At 37.3% G+C, this 16,138-nt stretch overlaps 1 protein-coding gene and 1 long non-coding RNA gene across 2 annotated transcripts in view; one reads left to right on the forward strand and one right to left on the reverse strand.

Moving 5' to 3' along the window:
• Positions 1-16,138, reverse strand: part of LOC136238252 (uncharacterized) — a 65,189-nt gene that overhangs the window by 11,999 nt on the left and 37,052 nt on the right. The window contains exon 9 of the mRNA XM_066028611.1: positions 1,960-2,504. Within this exon, the coding sequence (XP_065884683.1) occupies positions 1,960-2,504 (545 nt within the window). The remainder of the gene's footprint in view (positions 1-1,959; positions 2,505-16,138) is intronic.
• Positions 13,084-13,875, forward strand: LOC136238253 (uncharacterized). The gene is made up of 3 exons (XR_010692865.1): positions 13,084-13,247; positions 13,301-13,360; positions 13,446-13,875. It is a non-coding gene; the product is annotated as an uncharacterized lncRNA (long non-coding RNA).

A 16,138-nucleotide genomic window follows, 5' to 3' on the forward strand; every position in this document is an offset into this window, starting at 1 on the left:
AGTGAGACAATTCTTAGAGAATGAGCGCTTTGTTTGATGCAAAATCCACACTGATACATACAGTAGTAGGCGAGATAATCGTCGGACGCCAAAGCAATGCAAGATGGACAGATAGACATTTTTCAGCTTTATAATACACACTGTATATCAACTGCAAGAACTTGACAATGTGTGCACGTGAAAATGACATGTTTACAAAAATTAGTATAATAATGAAATTAAGAAACTTGAAACATTTTTATCTCAATAACAAGAACTGTATGATAGCTATTGTCCAGAGCATACATATATGGTTTGTATAGCTATCAAGACACATAGTAGTGTGTCGTGCAGCCCAAAAATTTGGTGCACTACATTGTGGGTATATTGATAGGAAGAAAAAACTTGATTTTCACACATATGTAGCTCCGTGATCCCTAACTGATTAGAACCAATTAATATTTTGCTGTAGAGATGTGGTAGGTGAGTACACATACCAAACTTGAAAAGATACAAGTGGCCAAAGTTTCCTCCATTTATTTCTTCTTTTTTCATACAGTTTACAAAATATGCCATAAAACACAAACATGTGCTCCAGTCTAGCTGAAATTAGGGATTATTAAAGCTAATCTCAGTACCAATGTTGGTGAAAATCCAATCAATATCATGGAGTCATGACCAATTATTTGCATAAAATTAGATTATACTTCTGTCATGCCTGCAGGGTAAACCACTTTGAGAGATCAGTTGGTTTGTAGTTAGATTAACGATTAACCATCGTAGGAGTGCCTTTTGGTAGTTTGAAAGAAATCGACAATACGACCATGAAGATACAATACAAAAACCAACAGTGTGTAACAATCATGTGATTATGTTTTGTTAACTGCCATGCCTACTAGGCAAACCACTTATAGGAATCAGCCGAAAATCGTTGTATAGATGCAATAACCTTCAAAATTTGGAATTTTCAACTAGGGTAGGGACCATAGCACATCGATAAAAAGTACTGAAACAAGCAGGAGTAGTGCACGATATTAAATCACAGTAAATCAATAAGACCTGTTATATCCCTACTGTGCTCAGTACTTTTTATCGATGTGCTATGGTCCCTACTCTAGTTGAAAATTCCAAATGTTTTTGTGTACTTGTTTATTAACATTTTATGTAAATAATTATTATGACTGGCAAACCCACACATACCACATCTGAAATGGTGCTGCACACCCCAGCTATGCGCTACACATCCCAGCTATATCAATTATTGTCTGAAAAGTGAAGTATCTATTATGCTTTGTTGTTGGCTTTGTTCAACCGGTTACACAGCAATACGAATCAAGAACTGTTCGAAAAGCACCTCTGCAATCAAAATAGCCACTATGAAAAATATGGATGATTTCCATTACGAAGGGAAGTCATCACGTGCTACTGCCAAGTTGACACTTTTCGCTGTCAACAAAGATGAATGGGACACAAAGGAGGACACTGGTAAGTTAATGAAGAATGCATTGTACGTACTGCGGTATGCTAAAAGGTACATCTCGGGCCGAAGCAACAAACAGTCAAAAATCAAACCTGTAGCCTTAGCCGTTATCAAGTAACGCTTGTCTGAAGGCATCAATCAGTTATTCAGTCAGTCACTAGAAAATTCTGTTAAATAATTTAAAAAAAAAAAATTCCGTAACTACTTGCTGAAAGTGTTCCAGGTCAATCTAAAAGCTTGTTTGGGCTTAGTTTTTTACCTAACCAATACTGCTTCATCGTCGTCAGGGAAAATTGAGGCTGGTTTTTGGGTAATGTTATTTCGTGGGCCACGCCTACTCCTTTGTGGTCCTTACTATACAGTACTATTGTACTGTATGATGTGCATGGGACACCAAACAGTGTGAAAATATTAACAAGTCTTATGACAGCAGAGTATGTATCAATTACACGCACACTTATTAACTAAGTAGAGTGGTTATTACTACTACAACAGTTTACCTTAATAGAATGATAGATATCTGGTAAATGTATACCAAAATCTAGTGTAACAATTTTGTACAACCTTGAGTATCTTGGTATGCACATTTCCTGTACTTGTCCAATAGTAATTCCATGTTCCAGTATAGCAGAAACTAATAATGCATGATCTTGTTCTGGTATATTAGCTCCAGTAACTTTGATTTCTCTAATAAATGGTATGTCCCGCAATTTTACATCATTATAAGTCTCTTCATATTCTGTCACTTGTGTACTTAACGGCGTTAATGGTGCACACTTGGTAGCTAGATATTTTAGTAATCCTGGATTTAAAAAATTATAACATACAGATGTCTTGAGTGCATCAAATAAAATGACAATTGACTTAACAGTACTACTGAGAAGTAAGTTGATATTTTCATCATCCCAATGTTCATTACAGTATACTCTGCAATGTTCTATAACAGTATCAGTGTTTGAGTATAGTGATAGCACAGTCACAAAGTATTGTGTCAAAACTTCAAAATGCCGTATCATATTAGCAATGTGAAAGTTGTTGGAAAATTCTATACATAAAAAACAAACACATTATACATAATGTTATGCAATTGCAGCATATACATCAATTACTAACAATAATTTGGAAAATGTACAGTAGAAGACTGCATGGGTAATTAATTAACTGATTAATCTTAAAAGGAAAATAGTTTTATGTAACCATACAAAAAATTGCTTAATCACTGTTTTGATTTGTACCATAAGGTACTATTATGTATTAGCCAAAAATAAGAACAAAGCACTTTAATTAGTGCCGCTCTGCAGTATTATTTGAGGGTGAATTGCTACTATTATAAACCTGCCATTACAAGCTATTCTATACATTCACAGCACATTGCTACTTACTTAATCTATACAAGAAATTTCTTTCATCCAAGTCATTGTAGCAAACGTTATGCACCATGTTTTACTAACTAATATCTGGAATTTCAATTATGTGGCAGCCATTCAAGTTTACCAGGACAATGCCTTACTTAAATCATGATGGATATGAATACTATAAGTATAAGAGCACTAGTAATGAGTATTTACAAAAGTATAGTGCAGTATATTTGAGGGTGTGGTATAATAGCTATTTCAGAAACTGGAATAAAACACTGTGAATACTACCAAACCGCAGTACTATTCGAGGGTGCGGCACAGATTAAGTAAATACGGTGTATATCATACAGTACGGTAGTACTGTATAGTAGGGACATCAAAGGAGTGGGGGCGATCCGTGATATAATGTAACCCAAAAACCTGCCACGATTTTTCCTCACAACGACATGACAGTATTGGTTGGGTAAAACCAAGCCCAAAAGTGTCTTCAAATTGACCTGAAACGTTTCCATCAAGTTGCTACAGAATTTTTAAAAAATTATTCAACGGAACTTTCTACTGCCTGCCTGCCTGCCTGCCTGCCTGCCTGCCTGCCTGCCTGCCTTTTGGCATACCACAGCACATACAATGCATGCATCATTGTCCTCCTTTGTGTCCCATTTCTTTTTGCTGACAGCCCAAGGTGTTGATTCGTGGTAGCACAATGCATGGCTTCCTATATTTGTAAATGGGAATCATCCATATTTTTTGTGGTGACTGGATTGATTGCAGAGGTGCTTCCAATACAGTTCTTCATTTGTAACACTGTGTAACGGGCTGCAAATAGGTGAAACCGAGGCATAATGCCCACTTCACTTTCGAGTCAGTAATGGATAGGTGGGGTGCACATTCAGATGAAGACATCGACTCTGGTGCCATCCTTTCTTTTGATGTGGTATGCATGGGTTCACCACTCATAATAATGTTACAAAATAGAAAACAAACAAGTACAAGGAAAATTATGAATTTAAGGGATCATAAAAAAGTAGGGAAACAAGGGAGGTCGCCTATACCTGCAGATATACTAGTGAACATTTGATCCCTAATTCAGTCATGGGTTAGACTAAATTAGGGATTAAATGTTCACTAGTACGTACATCTGCAGGTGTAGGTGTAGGTGACCTTCCTTGATACCCTACTTTTTTTTCTATGATCTCTAATCAAACCTAAAATTCTTAATTTTTCCTTATACTTGTCATAATACTTTTCACCACAATACATATTCAATTGGAATATTGGAGGGGCGTAGCCAGACATTTTGTGATGTCAGGGCCTAGCTACATAATGATACTTAAGTAGAGAGAAGGCATACCTAAGTAGCATAAGGGGGTCTGGGGGCATGCCACCAAGGAAATTTTGACAGATAAGCTAATTTGAGAGTGATTTCAGCAGATTATCAGAAACATTTGTTTTACTGTGTGATGCTCTGGCTACACCTCTGGAACAGTGTATTAATAGATGTTAGCTCTACTAGAGACAAATTTGTACACAAGAGCTTAAGCTACTATACACACGGAATTTATTGTGGTATGAAATTTTCAGTTGCATATTAAAACAAGATTTTCACAATTATATTGTCACGGTTTCATGCCAAAACAAAATTTTCACAATTTAATTTGCATGAATCACACATACTGGTTGAATGGTTTCTTGGTTGATTAAGACAAAAAACAGTCGTCTTGTATGTTCGAGCTCATGTTGCACAATGACTATGAGAGATATAACTAATTATTTTAAGTCAGCCAAGCCAAGTGCTTTGCCAAGCAGTGTGTTGCAGTCACCTATTGATTGTGTTATCACAGACTGAGTTGAAAGTGCTGATCTTGACTGGATGCTTTTAAAAAGCTGAGGTATGGTGAACATATCAAGCTTGATGATCAAGCAAACTATGTAGCAAAACATGTACATGCATGGCATTGCAGCTGCCAACAGTTGCACCCTTCAGCTAGTGTTGCACAGATAACCAAATTAGCCGATTATTCTGATATCTGATATTAAGCAACAGAATTAGCTGATAGCGATAACCAATCCGATATACACTAATAACACTAGCACTAATCCTCATCATCATTAAATGACTCGTAATAACATAACCATTGATATACAGCTCATTCTAGGCTAAAATGTAAAGTTAGATGTATGCCACAAGTGAACATTACTCATGGTAAACAGGTTTAAGTACATTTTACTACTGCTATACAATTGAGACAAGTGACTGGTACTACATAGAAACCTAAAACCTGACAGTTTATTATGGGCATGGCTTGTAGTCACTGCTAAACCATCAACACGTAACTTAATTAAAATGCAAAATAACTTATGTCTAGCCTCCCCCACATCATTATACAACACAGCGCAGTGTAGATTAACATTGGCTTTGATTTAATCAAAACCAATTAATCAGCTGGTAGCCAATATCAGCCCGATTCCGATTATTGAACCGATTATCGGTGCAACACTATCTTCAACCTACCATGAAGAGATCTAGGCTGTGCTTGAATTGATCAATCTCTATTAGATCCATCATTTAGTTTATTATAATTCACTTGAGATGCCTTCACACTCACTGTGAATCCAGGAGACTTGGCACAAATCACATTGAAGTGCTTTGCATTTAGTGATACAATATCCATCACAGTGAGAGCATTTGCCACCAGGTAGATTCTGAACCTTTTCTAGCTTGTCTTGTTTGTAGACAGCGAAGATTCAGTAGAATTGTCTTAGGGTTTCTTAGTTGGGGAAGTGTCCCCACCTGGCCTCTCTGGTTGCTTTGACATTCAGGATTCATTGCTGATTCCAGATAAAGAACACTATGCATTATGAATGTTGGAACTGGCCTTAGTAGGCACACTGTTATCCAAGAAGTGCCATGGTCCACAGCATTTACGTTAAGGATAGTTAAAATAGTTGAGGAAATGACTTGCTAAAAAGTATACTTAGCACAGTTTCAATCATGTGATTATTTTAGGTTCCTGAGCTTAATGGACAACACTTTTCAATGCTATTTGTGCATGTTTTACTACACAATGACTGTTGTTTGACCCTGTGATTTTACACTAAGTTGGTTTTTACCGTGTTACACTGTAGCTGATGCTATGATTTCTTTAATCATGCAGTGATTCAGAAAAAAATCTTTAAAATTACAAAAGGTTGAGCTACTGTATGATGGTTAAACTATACACAGACTGATTTTCTTTCAAGTTATTCCTTTACCCTTTGGCCCTGAATTCCAGGCTTCGCTTCTTAAAAACAAAACTTATTTTTGACTGGATCTGCAAAAACTGGTCTTATCACCCAAGACAGGAAGTTTTTTTTTTTTTTTCACATAAACACAAAGCTTTATAATGCACTATCAAATTTCACTGTCACAGTTGACCAGAGTAAAGTGGTCTGCTTTTGCTAGCTGCTTTTTTCAAGCATAGTGGCGAGCTGTAAGAGTGGTCTGGGGTTTTGATGGAGCCCTGGCCAACCAGGAGATGGCTGTGTGTGGCTGTACAGATCCGTGGTATTGGACAATGACCTGTGCTGGAAATTTCCTTTCATTTTAGCCAGTTTTGAGCCCTGAATGGCCCATCACTTGACCCAACATGTTCCTCTTCAATGTTTAAACAGCATCTTGCCTGCTTTCCAGGCCTCCCACTCCTTTTGGAGCTCACCTGATACAGCCAACCTCGATTAAACATCTATCTAAAATGGCAGGAAACTTAGCTGTTGACTACTTCTTCTTCAGTGAATGATCTGGAAGGTAATAAATTGTTGTAAAACGTGTGAAAATTTGGTATGGGTAGCTACCACCATTGGCAAGCTACAACAATCTGAAAATTTAAAACCTGCATTTCTCAATACTTTAAAATGTGCAATAAGACTGGGTTTCCCAGAGACAGTCACATTTTACATAAAATATGTACTTTGACATACAACACTTGGCTTAACCATTCTTTATTTCTTATATATTCACTGTGAAAGGTAGCATCATCATAAGTATCATCTTTGAAACAACCAAAATTCTTTCCAATGCAGATTCACCTTATATAATGCTTGATCATACTACAATGTTCTGATAAAGCTTAAGAAAATAGCCGTTAACCACAGAGTAATGTGTCCCAAACCATTTACTCTAGGGATATTCCATTCATGAAAAAAATGCCTTTGAATGTTGTGAGAGCCACTATAGTGGCATTTTCATAAAGAAACATTTTTATTCACTTTGGGACCAAAGGGTTATTAAGTGGTTTATCTTGCAGGCATGCCAAAAAATAGATATTTAATGCAAACAATTTATCCATAGTTCCATAAATGTTTTATCAGATTTGCACCAGACTTGGTACGTGACTTCGCCTTAGTACATCCTAAATGAATGCTAACTTCATATATAGCAATCAATTAAGTTATGACATTCACTGGATTTTGCATGCATGAAAAGACGAAGAAGAAAGGTACGCCATGGAAATACAAAGAAATTAAGCCTAACTTTGAGGGCTTGTATTTGGTATGTGGGGTGCTGAAGGTGCTAGGCAGCTATAATGTAAAATTGTGTGCTTTTGAGAAGGAGCCATGAAGCTACGCATGCATGAAAATGTGTTTTCTTTTCCCTGCCAATATACCCACAGTACAAAACAAAAGTACAAAATATGAAAGTATGCATGTATCCACGAAAGTGCAAGTAACTTGAAATTGTAGCTAAACAGAGTAGTGATGTAGCCAAGAGGAGTTAAGCCCAAAAGTGTCATCAAATTTATCAAAATGCTTCAATGAGTTTCATTCAGATTGAAAGAGATTAGGTACTAGTATATTAAAAATTATAAATTTAAAAATGAAGTAGGATTTCAAGCTATAAAAAGTAGTGAAACAAGAGATGAACAATGGTAGCTATTACAGCCTAGCTCTGTGTTAAATCCCTACTTTGGTATTGAACACAAAATAATTGTTACACCATGCCAAAGTAGGGATTTAACACTGAGCTATGCTGTAATAGCTACCATTGTTCATCTCTTGTTTCACTACTTTTTATAGCTTGAAACCCTACTTCATTTTTAAATTTATAATTTTTAATACACTAGTTTGTTTAGTTTTTTGTTAAAGCATACAGCTAGCTATAAACATGTGACTGTTTTATTAGGGTGACTGCTGTATTAGAGTATCTCTAGTGAGCCTACGAAGATGTGCTTGCCCCCAAAAGGGGTGTGGTCATTGTAGTTTCGATCGATTATTAGACTAGAGTATCTCGAATCAGCCTACCAACTTGAGGGTGTGTAGTCACAAATACAGCTAGCGTAAAAGGGGCGTGGTCATTGTGGTCTCGATCAATAGATCGATAATACGTAGAATAAAGAATGGGCGTGACCTTGTTACCTATCGTGGAGCACTGTTACCTCCGTATAGTCGGGGGCCGTACAGTAGCGTAGTCTAAGCGCTTAAATAATTTTGTGGGGTCTATTGTGCTGCTTAAAGAAAGTGCTAATATGGAAAATTAACGCCTCGGTATGGTTTCGTTGGATGAAGAAGAAGACAAACAGTCTGATTGAAGATAAAAGACAAGGCGCACAGGGCACACACTCGTCGGAACCCCAAAAGGCACATCGCACCGGTGAGTTTGTTGTTGTAGCGTAAAATGGTGACCGTGCGCTGCTTCGTTTGGGCTCTAGGCTTGCGACTGTGGTCAGTGAGTGAGTGAGACGAAATTTCGAGTTTTAACGATTTAAAAAAAATTCTATATCCAGCCGCCAGTAAGTGTTTTCTTGTTTTTAACACTACATTTGATGTTAGATGGACTAATATTAATACGTAAAGGTGATTTTCATCACGTAAGAAGTAGTGTTGCACCGATAACCAAATTAGCCGATTATTGCGATAACCGATATGGATAACTGATCCGATATACACTAATAACACTATCTCTCAACCTCATCATTAAATGACTCACATTAGTGACATAAGCATTGATATACAGCTCATTCTAGACTAAAATACAAAGTTAGATGTATACCACAAGCAAAAGCTACTCATGTTGACAAAGTTTTAAGTACATTTTACTACTGCTATATGGTTGAGACAAATGGCTGGTACTACATAGAAACCTAAACCTCAGTTTATTGTTGGGCATGGCCTAAAACCTGACAGTTTATTATGGGCATGGCTTGTAGTCACCGCTAAACCAACAACACATAACTTAATTAAAATGCCAAATAACTTATGTCTAGCCTCCCCCACATCATTATACTACACAGCACAATGGAGATTAACATCGGCTTTAATTTAATCAAAACCGATTAATTGGCTAGTAACCAATATCGGCCCGATACCGATTATTGAACCGATTATCGGTGCAACACTAGTAAGAAGTTTCTAAGCTGGTTTTTAAGGGCGGTATTTTTGGCTGCGCGCGTCACTTTTGATGCAAACCCTACTTAAACAGTACTACTGCACTGTTTGATTAAGCAATGGCTGGAGACCACTTTGCAGCTATTTGATTAAGCAATGGCTGGAGACCACTTTGCAGCTAAAAAGATCGAGATACTGTAATATAGCAGTCGCCATAATATACTCTAACAGAACACTCATCTTGATACTTTAATAGAGTATTCAGTATAGAATATAGCCACTGTTCTAATTACACTGTTTGCATGGTTTGAATCATTACATCTATGTTAATTGTCTTAAAATTACTTTTCAACAGTTCCAGTGAGTCATCTGCATGGCATTACATTGAGCTAATTGATCATGCATGTCATACATTAGCAGTTACAATAAAAAATAGCATCCAGATGCCATTTCAAAGTAAAATATGTCCCTAGCTTGGCATGTCTGGCACATGCAGTTGAATATCACATGAAAGAGATAATCTCTGACTTAAATATCACATCAGATTAATCTATGGATAGCCTGATCACTCAAAATCTCTGGGCTCCAGTCCTGATGACTCATGATCACCTGATAAAGGTTAATGTTGTTTTGCTTTCATTTCCAGGTATAAAATCAAACTCTCGACCTTAGCTGTCTTTTTCACTCTACTTTCAGGTAGCTACTATTTTGATGTTTAATTGCTAGTGAAAGTAGAATCCTACTAATTTAAAAATGCATTTGGAAAAGAAGCATAAGGAAGCATATGAGGAGTTCATGAAAGAGAAGAAGCAAAAAGAAGAGACAGCAAGGTTGACATTAACAAAAAAGGGGATAAAATCAGCCAACAATTGAGCCAGCTCTAAAACATGCTACTTCTTACTCATCAGATGACGTAAAATTAAAAAGGATTACAGAGAAATTGGCCATATTCGTTGCAGCCACTAATGTTCCTAATAGAATTGTAGAGTGCCCTGAATTTAAAGAATTTGTAATAGAATTGAACTCTCATTACTGTGTCCCAGGAAGAAATTTTATTACTAAGGGGTGGTCCACAATTTTCAGCTGTTTTGTGAGCATACAAACCGTACGCTAGGGGGGAGGAGGTAAAATCACATGTACGCTTTTTACAAAAGTTGATCACATGAGTTGGCAAGAAATCCAAATGCAGTGATAAGGCTCTAGTAAGCCCTACTGCTACTTTACGCAATTCAGTGTCCAATTAAACGGTGGACTAAGGGAGCTCATGCTGTTAATGCATGGGCCCAAGCCAACACGTGTGCCTTGGCGAACTCTGGAAAACAGTGCCAGGGCTAGCTAGCTACCAATGAAATGAGGCTTTATAAGCTGAAGGCAAAGATAAACCTCATTGAATCATGTTTCAAACTACAGCTAAGAACAGTTATCAGCGTGATAACACATACTACAGGCTTTATATACTTTTATAACAGTACTTACTTATTTCCCTTTAGTCTTAGTCTAGCAATTAACACTGATAAATGATTACAATTGAATAGCATCTAGCTACACTGGTTGTTGCTTTTGTTTTGTACCTGCAGAAGGTGTTGTTGTGGGTTTAGGAATACTATTGGGTATGGGGGGCTGGATTATGTGGGTACTAATTTGTTCACACTACATAGTTGTGGTAGTTGTGGGTTGCCCATAGAGAAAACCTGTCTCTGCAGAGTGTACCCTCATCTCCTGACTCCAGTCCACCTCAGACTATGGTGAAAATACCCTACAGACTAGTACTGCTGTTGCTACTGCCAGTGATATGGTTTTGTATGAACACATCGAAGGTAGCCAAGAACAAGTTGTTTCTATGATGTGTATGTACACATTTGCAAATGTGCATCAGGTTAATACTAATGCCTGCTGTGTGTAGGAACATTTCCTTCAGGGTATCAGCTTCAAAAGCATCTAAATGATAAGTTGCCTAAAAGACAAAACAAGCACCATAGCTACATGGATTTTGCAATATTACAGTATCTGGGTGTTTGTTCTGCTATACAATACATTCATGTGTCAAGATTTATACAGTACGATTTTGGCTAGGGGGGGGGGGGGGGGGGGGGGTCAGAAAAGAGTATTCTTGGGTAGTTGGAAAAGGCGGGTACGGTCGGACGCGGACACGGACGCGGACACAGACATTTTCAAAAAGGACTTTTACATTTATATAACAGTTATTTTTCATACCTAACGCTGTTTTTACAGCAGTCTTCGTCTCCAGACCCAGGCGTCGATCTTTTCATAGTGCTTATCCATTTATAAGCGCACGTGCGAAGGATAGACTAGCACTGTAAAGACCATTACAGTGTTGTATACGTGTTCTAGAAATCTAATTCAGAGTCACAGAGATTAATCTAGCATGTCCCAACTTAATCTCGTAGGCCAGGTCCTTGAAATCCTCAACACTCGGTATAAGCGCCTGCGCCTTATACTAAAAGGCGTAAGATTGTGGATTTGGCCTGCTAAGCTAAGTTGTATGGGGGATACAAGCTAATCTCTACAATTATATAACTCTGTATTAGACTTTAGAACATGTATACAACACCATTATGGTCTTTGGCATGCTGTGGAGTGCTGGTCTAGTCCTTCGCACATGCGCTTATAAATGGATAAGCGCTATGAAAGGATTGACGCCTGGGTCTCGAAGCGAAGACTGCTGTAAAAACAGCATTAGGTATGAAAAATAACTGTTACATAAATGTAAAAGTGTTTTTTGAAAATGTCCGCGTCCGTGTCCGTGTCCGCATCCGACCGTATCCGCCTTTTCCAACTACCCAGTATTCTTTGTACGCTTGCAAAAAGCTGAAAATTGTGGACCACCCCTAAATCAAATTCTAATGAAGATGAAAGGGAATATCTAAGGAATGCAAGAAAAGTGCATGTTACTGCAGATATTTGGACAAAATGTGGGATGAGCTCTTCATATTTAGGAGTAACCGCCCATTTTATTGCTTTTGAAAAGGTTCATAGGGCTACACTTGCGGTTCGACAAATTGATGGACCACATAATGCTGAAAATATCAGTGACACCAAAAAGAAGGTGCTCCTTGAATGGGATATACCAGCAGAAAAAGTTTGAAAGATCGTAACAGACAATGGAAGTAACATGGTCAAGGCTTTTAAGAACCACTTTTTCTGGTGATGATGAAGCAACTTCCCAATCTGATACATTGGATCAACCAATTGAGATAGAAAACAATTCAAGAGATAATGAGGTCACTGAGGAGATTGACAGTGACGATGGCGTTGAATTAGTCGTTGATATTGATGATGATGCCAGTGATGAACCTATTATATAGACATCATTGAATTTGAAGAACATGAAGTGATTATGCACTTGCATATCACAACCATCAACGGCTTTCTTGTTTTTCACATTCATTGCAGTTAGTAGTTTGCTGCAATGACCAACTAAAATCATTTACAAGAGTTATTAAAAAAGAAAAAAAAACTTATTAGTAAATTTAACAAATCAGTAAGAGCTACTGAAAAACTAATAGCTCTGTCATGAAAAACATTAATTGGTGACAGTCCACCTCATTGGAGTTCAACCTACTTGATGATATCATGCCTTCTCCTTTTACATCCACATGTTACAGCAGTCACTGAAGACTTGTCATGGGAAAATCTAGGAGCAAGCGAATACAAATTATTGGAAATTTTAATCAATCTACTCCAGCCATTTGCTATTTACACTACACTTGTTAGTGGAGACATTGCAACAATTTCATCTGTCATTCCTGTATTGATGGAACTGGAAATTCACCTAAGAGAGGTATATGTATAGTATGCAAACTTTGGGTGCTTTGCAATGTAAAATTTTAGATGGAAAAAAAAATCTGGTGTAAGAACAGCATCTATAGAGTCCTGCAAGGTGAGCTTCAAAAACGATTTATGCAGTACCAGGATACTAAGCATCCAATGTTCAATCCAGTTTATCTGGTAGCTATACTTCTTTTGATCTACTATACAGAGTGCCATTGTCTACCGACCAAATTGAACAAGCTAAAATGGAAATCAAAGCTTTAATACAACAGCCAGAGGTAAACATTGCAATTGTACAAGTTCTATATACCAACAAAATAATTATTTTTAGTACCAAATCAACTATCAACATAACTCTGAGTCTGAATAGGGAATTTTACAAGACAAACAGGTAGGCAGTAACATTAGTATGCATAAGTATGCATATTGTTATTTGTAATACACATGCAAATTTTAATTTGTATACACACTCACAGGTTAATTTAAATACTTTGCCTGCTCAGCTGGGATCATCAGATACAAACACTGTAAGCATGAATGAAAAAGAAGGACCACTCACATCCAAACAATTCAAGCATTTTAATGCACTGATTATGAAGCGTCTACAGGAAGAAGGAACTACATCTATGAGTTGTACTGATCAACTGATAAACCAATATTTTAACACCTGTGAAGTAATGCAAGAAGATGACAGCCCTATTATTTACTGGTTACAGCGAAAAGAATTATATAAAGAACTGGCTACATTGGCACTGGATATTTCAGCATCATCTGTACCAGTGGAACGTGCATTTTCTACTGCAAGAGAACGTATCTCTACAAAGAGAAACAGACTCACTAATCAGAACTTTGAAACTGAAGTGTTAATAAAAACAACAAGCATTACTTTGTATTGCAATAAAATAGAGAAATATTAAAACTAAAACTAAACTATGACTAAAACCTCAGTGAAATAATTATAAAACTAAATATCTTCAAGATAACTAAAACTAAGTAAGCTCAGCTAAACTAATCAAAACTAAAACTAAAATATTTTTCTATACTAAAACAACACTAGTCAAGGCCTTGTACACCAACCAAACCCCTTTAATCATCAGAATATGTGACCGGATTTGCGAAAAGGGGTCTTCCACACACATCCAATTATATGAATATGGAGGACCATAACTTAGTTGTCAAATCATCTACAAATCTCAAATTTTCTCCATCAATTCACCTATGTTGGTTCTCAGTACAGCCCAAATGTCAAGCCAAAAGCTTATTGTAATCTGAAGTTATGAATAATCACAGTTGGTATATTGGATGTGTGTCGAAGACCCCTTTTTGCAAATCCGGTCACATATAAGGGGACATCCATGGTGCCTTTGATAGTGTATGGTGGAATGGACTGCTACAACATCTCTGGAGCGTGGGGATGAGGGGTAAGACTTACTCTTTACTGTGCTCATATCTATGTCACAGGACTTGTTGCACATGGTGACACCTCATCCTGGAGACCATTCACTAGTGCTGGGTAGTGTTGCGAACCGGTATTGTCTAGGTCAAGCCAATTATTGGCTAAGAAGCCTTTAAATCGGTTTTGCCCACCCACTTGGTAAACCATAAATTACCCCTGCTGACAAGTGTTAACATCACAACATAACCTCAAAGCATGTGTAAATATGTGATTGTAATAGCTGTTATTGTAAGGCAGGATGTTGATGGTCACTTTGGTACCACCCTAAGGCTTCCAAAAGGCATGTTTAGTGCCATAATGTCTGCTAATTTACAATCAGACAATAACCAGTCAATATCCAATTATTCACCTTCCAATAACTGGTTTTAGTAAATTCTGCAGGTTCACAACACTAGTGCTGGGCGATATTGAAAAAATGAGAACAATATACCATGTACACTAAATATCACATATTACGGTATATCATCAAATTCATAGTAAAAAGTAAGGGACAAGAGAAGCAAAAAGGGTGGTAAGGTGTCATCTCACAAGAAAAAGCTACTAAAGGTCAACAGGTTATAAATACACTAGATTAAAAATTATAAATGAAGTAGGGATCCAAGCACTAAAAAGTAGTGAAACAAGAGATAAACGATAGTAGCTATTACAGCATAGCTCAGTGGGAAATCCCTACTTTGGCATGGTATAGCAATTATTTTGTGTCCAATGCCAAAGTAGGGATTTCCCACCGAGCTATGCTGTAATAGCTACTATCGTTTATCTCTTGTTTCACTATTTTTTACTGCTTGGATTCCTACTTCATTTTTAAATTTATAATTTTTAATATACTAGTTTGTTTAGTTTTTGTTAAAGCATACAGCTAGCTATAAACATGTGACTGTTCTATTAGGGTGACTGCTGTATTAGAGTATCTTGAGTCAGTCTGCAAAATTTGCGCTTGCCCCAAACGGGGCATACATGGTCATCATGATTTCAACCGATTATTAGAGTCAGCCTTCCAACTTGAAGGTGTGTGGTCACTGACTAGCTATTCCGTCTCCTAGCGTAAAAGGGGGGTATCATAGTGGTTTCAGTCGATAGATCGATAATGCGTACAATAAAGAATGGGCATGATTATTATACTATTTGATTTTGTGACCTATCGTGAAGATACAGGTAATTATCTAGTACCAGCACCTCCATACAGTAGCATAGCATAGTCTAAGCGCCTTAAATAATCTTGTGGCGTCTATTATGCTGCTTAAAGAAAGTGTTGATGCAGAAAATTAATGCCTCGATATGGTTTCGTTGTATGAAAAAGACAAGCAGCCTGATTGAAGATGAAAGAAGAGACAAGGCACAGAAGACCTGCACTCATCGGAACCCCAAAAGGCACATCCCACTGGTGAGTTTGTTATTGTGGCGTAAAATGGTGGCCGTGCACTGCTTTGTTTGGCCTCTAGCCTTGCGACTGTGGTCAGTCAGTGAGTGAGGCAGTGAGGCTAAAATTCGAGTTTTTGGCAATTTTTTAAAATTTTATATCTGGCCATCTGTAAGTGTTTTGTTGCACTTGATGCTGTTTTATGTATTATATGGACTAGTACTATTCCGTAAAGGTGATTTTGGTCACGTAAAATGTCTCTAGGGTGATTTTTAAAGGTGGAATTTTGGGTGGCGCGCAAAAGTTTCACTGCAATCCCTACTTAAACAGTACTACCGTACCGTTTGATAGTC

The sequence above is a fragment of the Dysidea avara genome, chromosome 11 (genome assembly GCF_963678975.1).
Source record: "Dysidea avara chromosome 11, odDysAvar1.4, whole genome shotgun sequence".
In the NCBI taxonomy this organism is placed as follows: Eukaryota; Metazoa; Porifera; class Demospongiae; order Dictyoceratida; family Dysideidae; genus Dysidea; species Dysidea avara.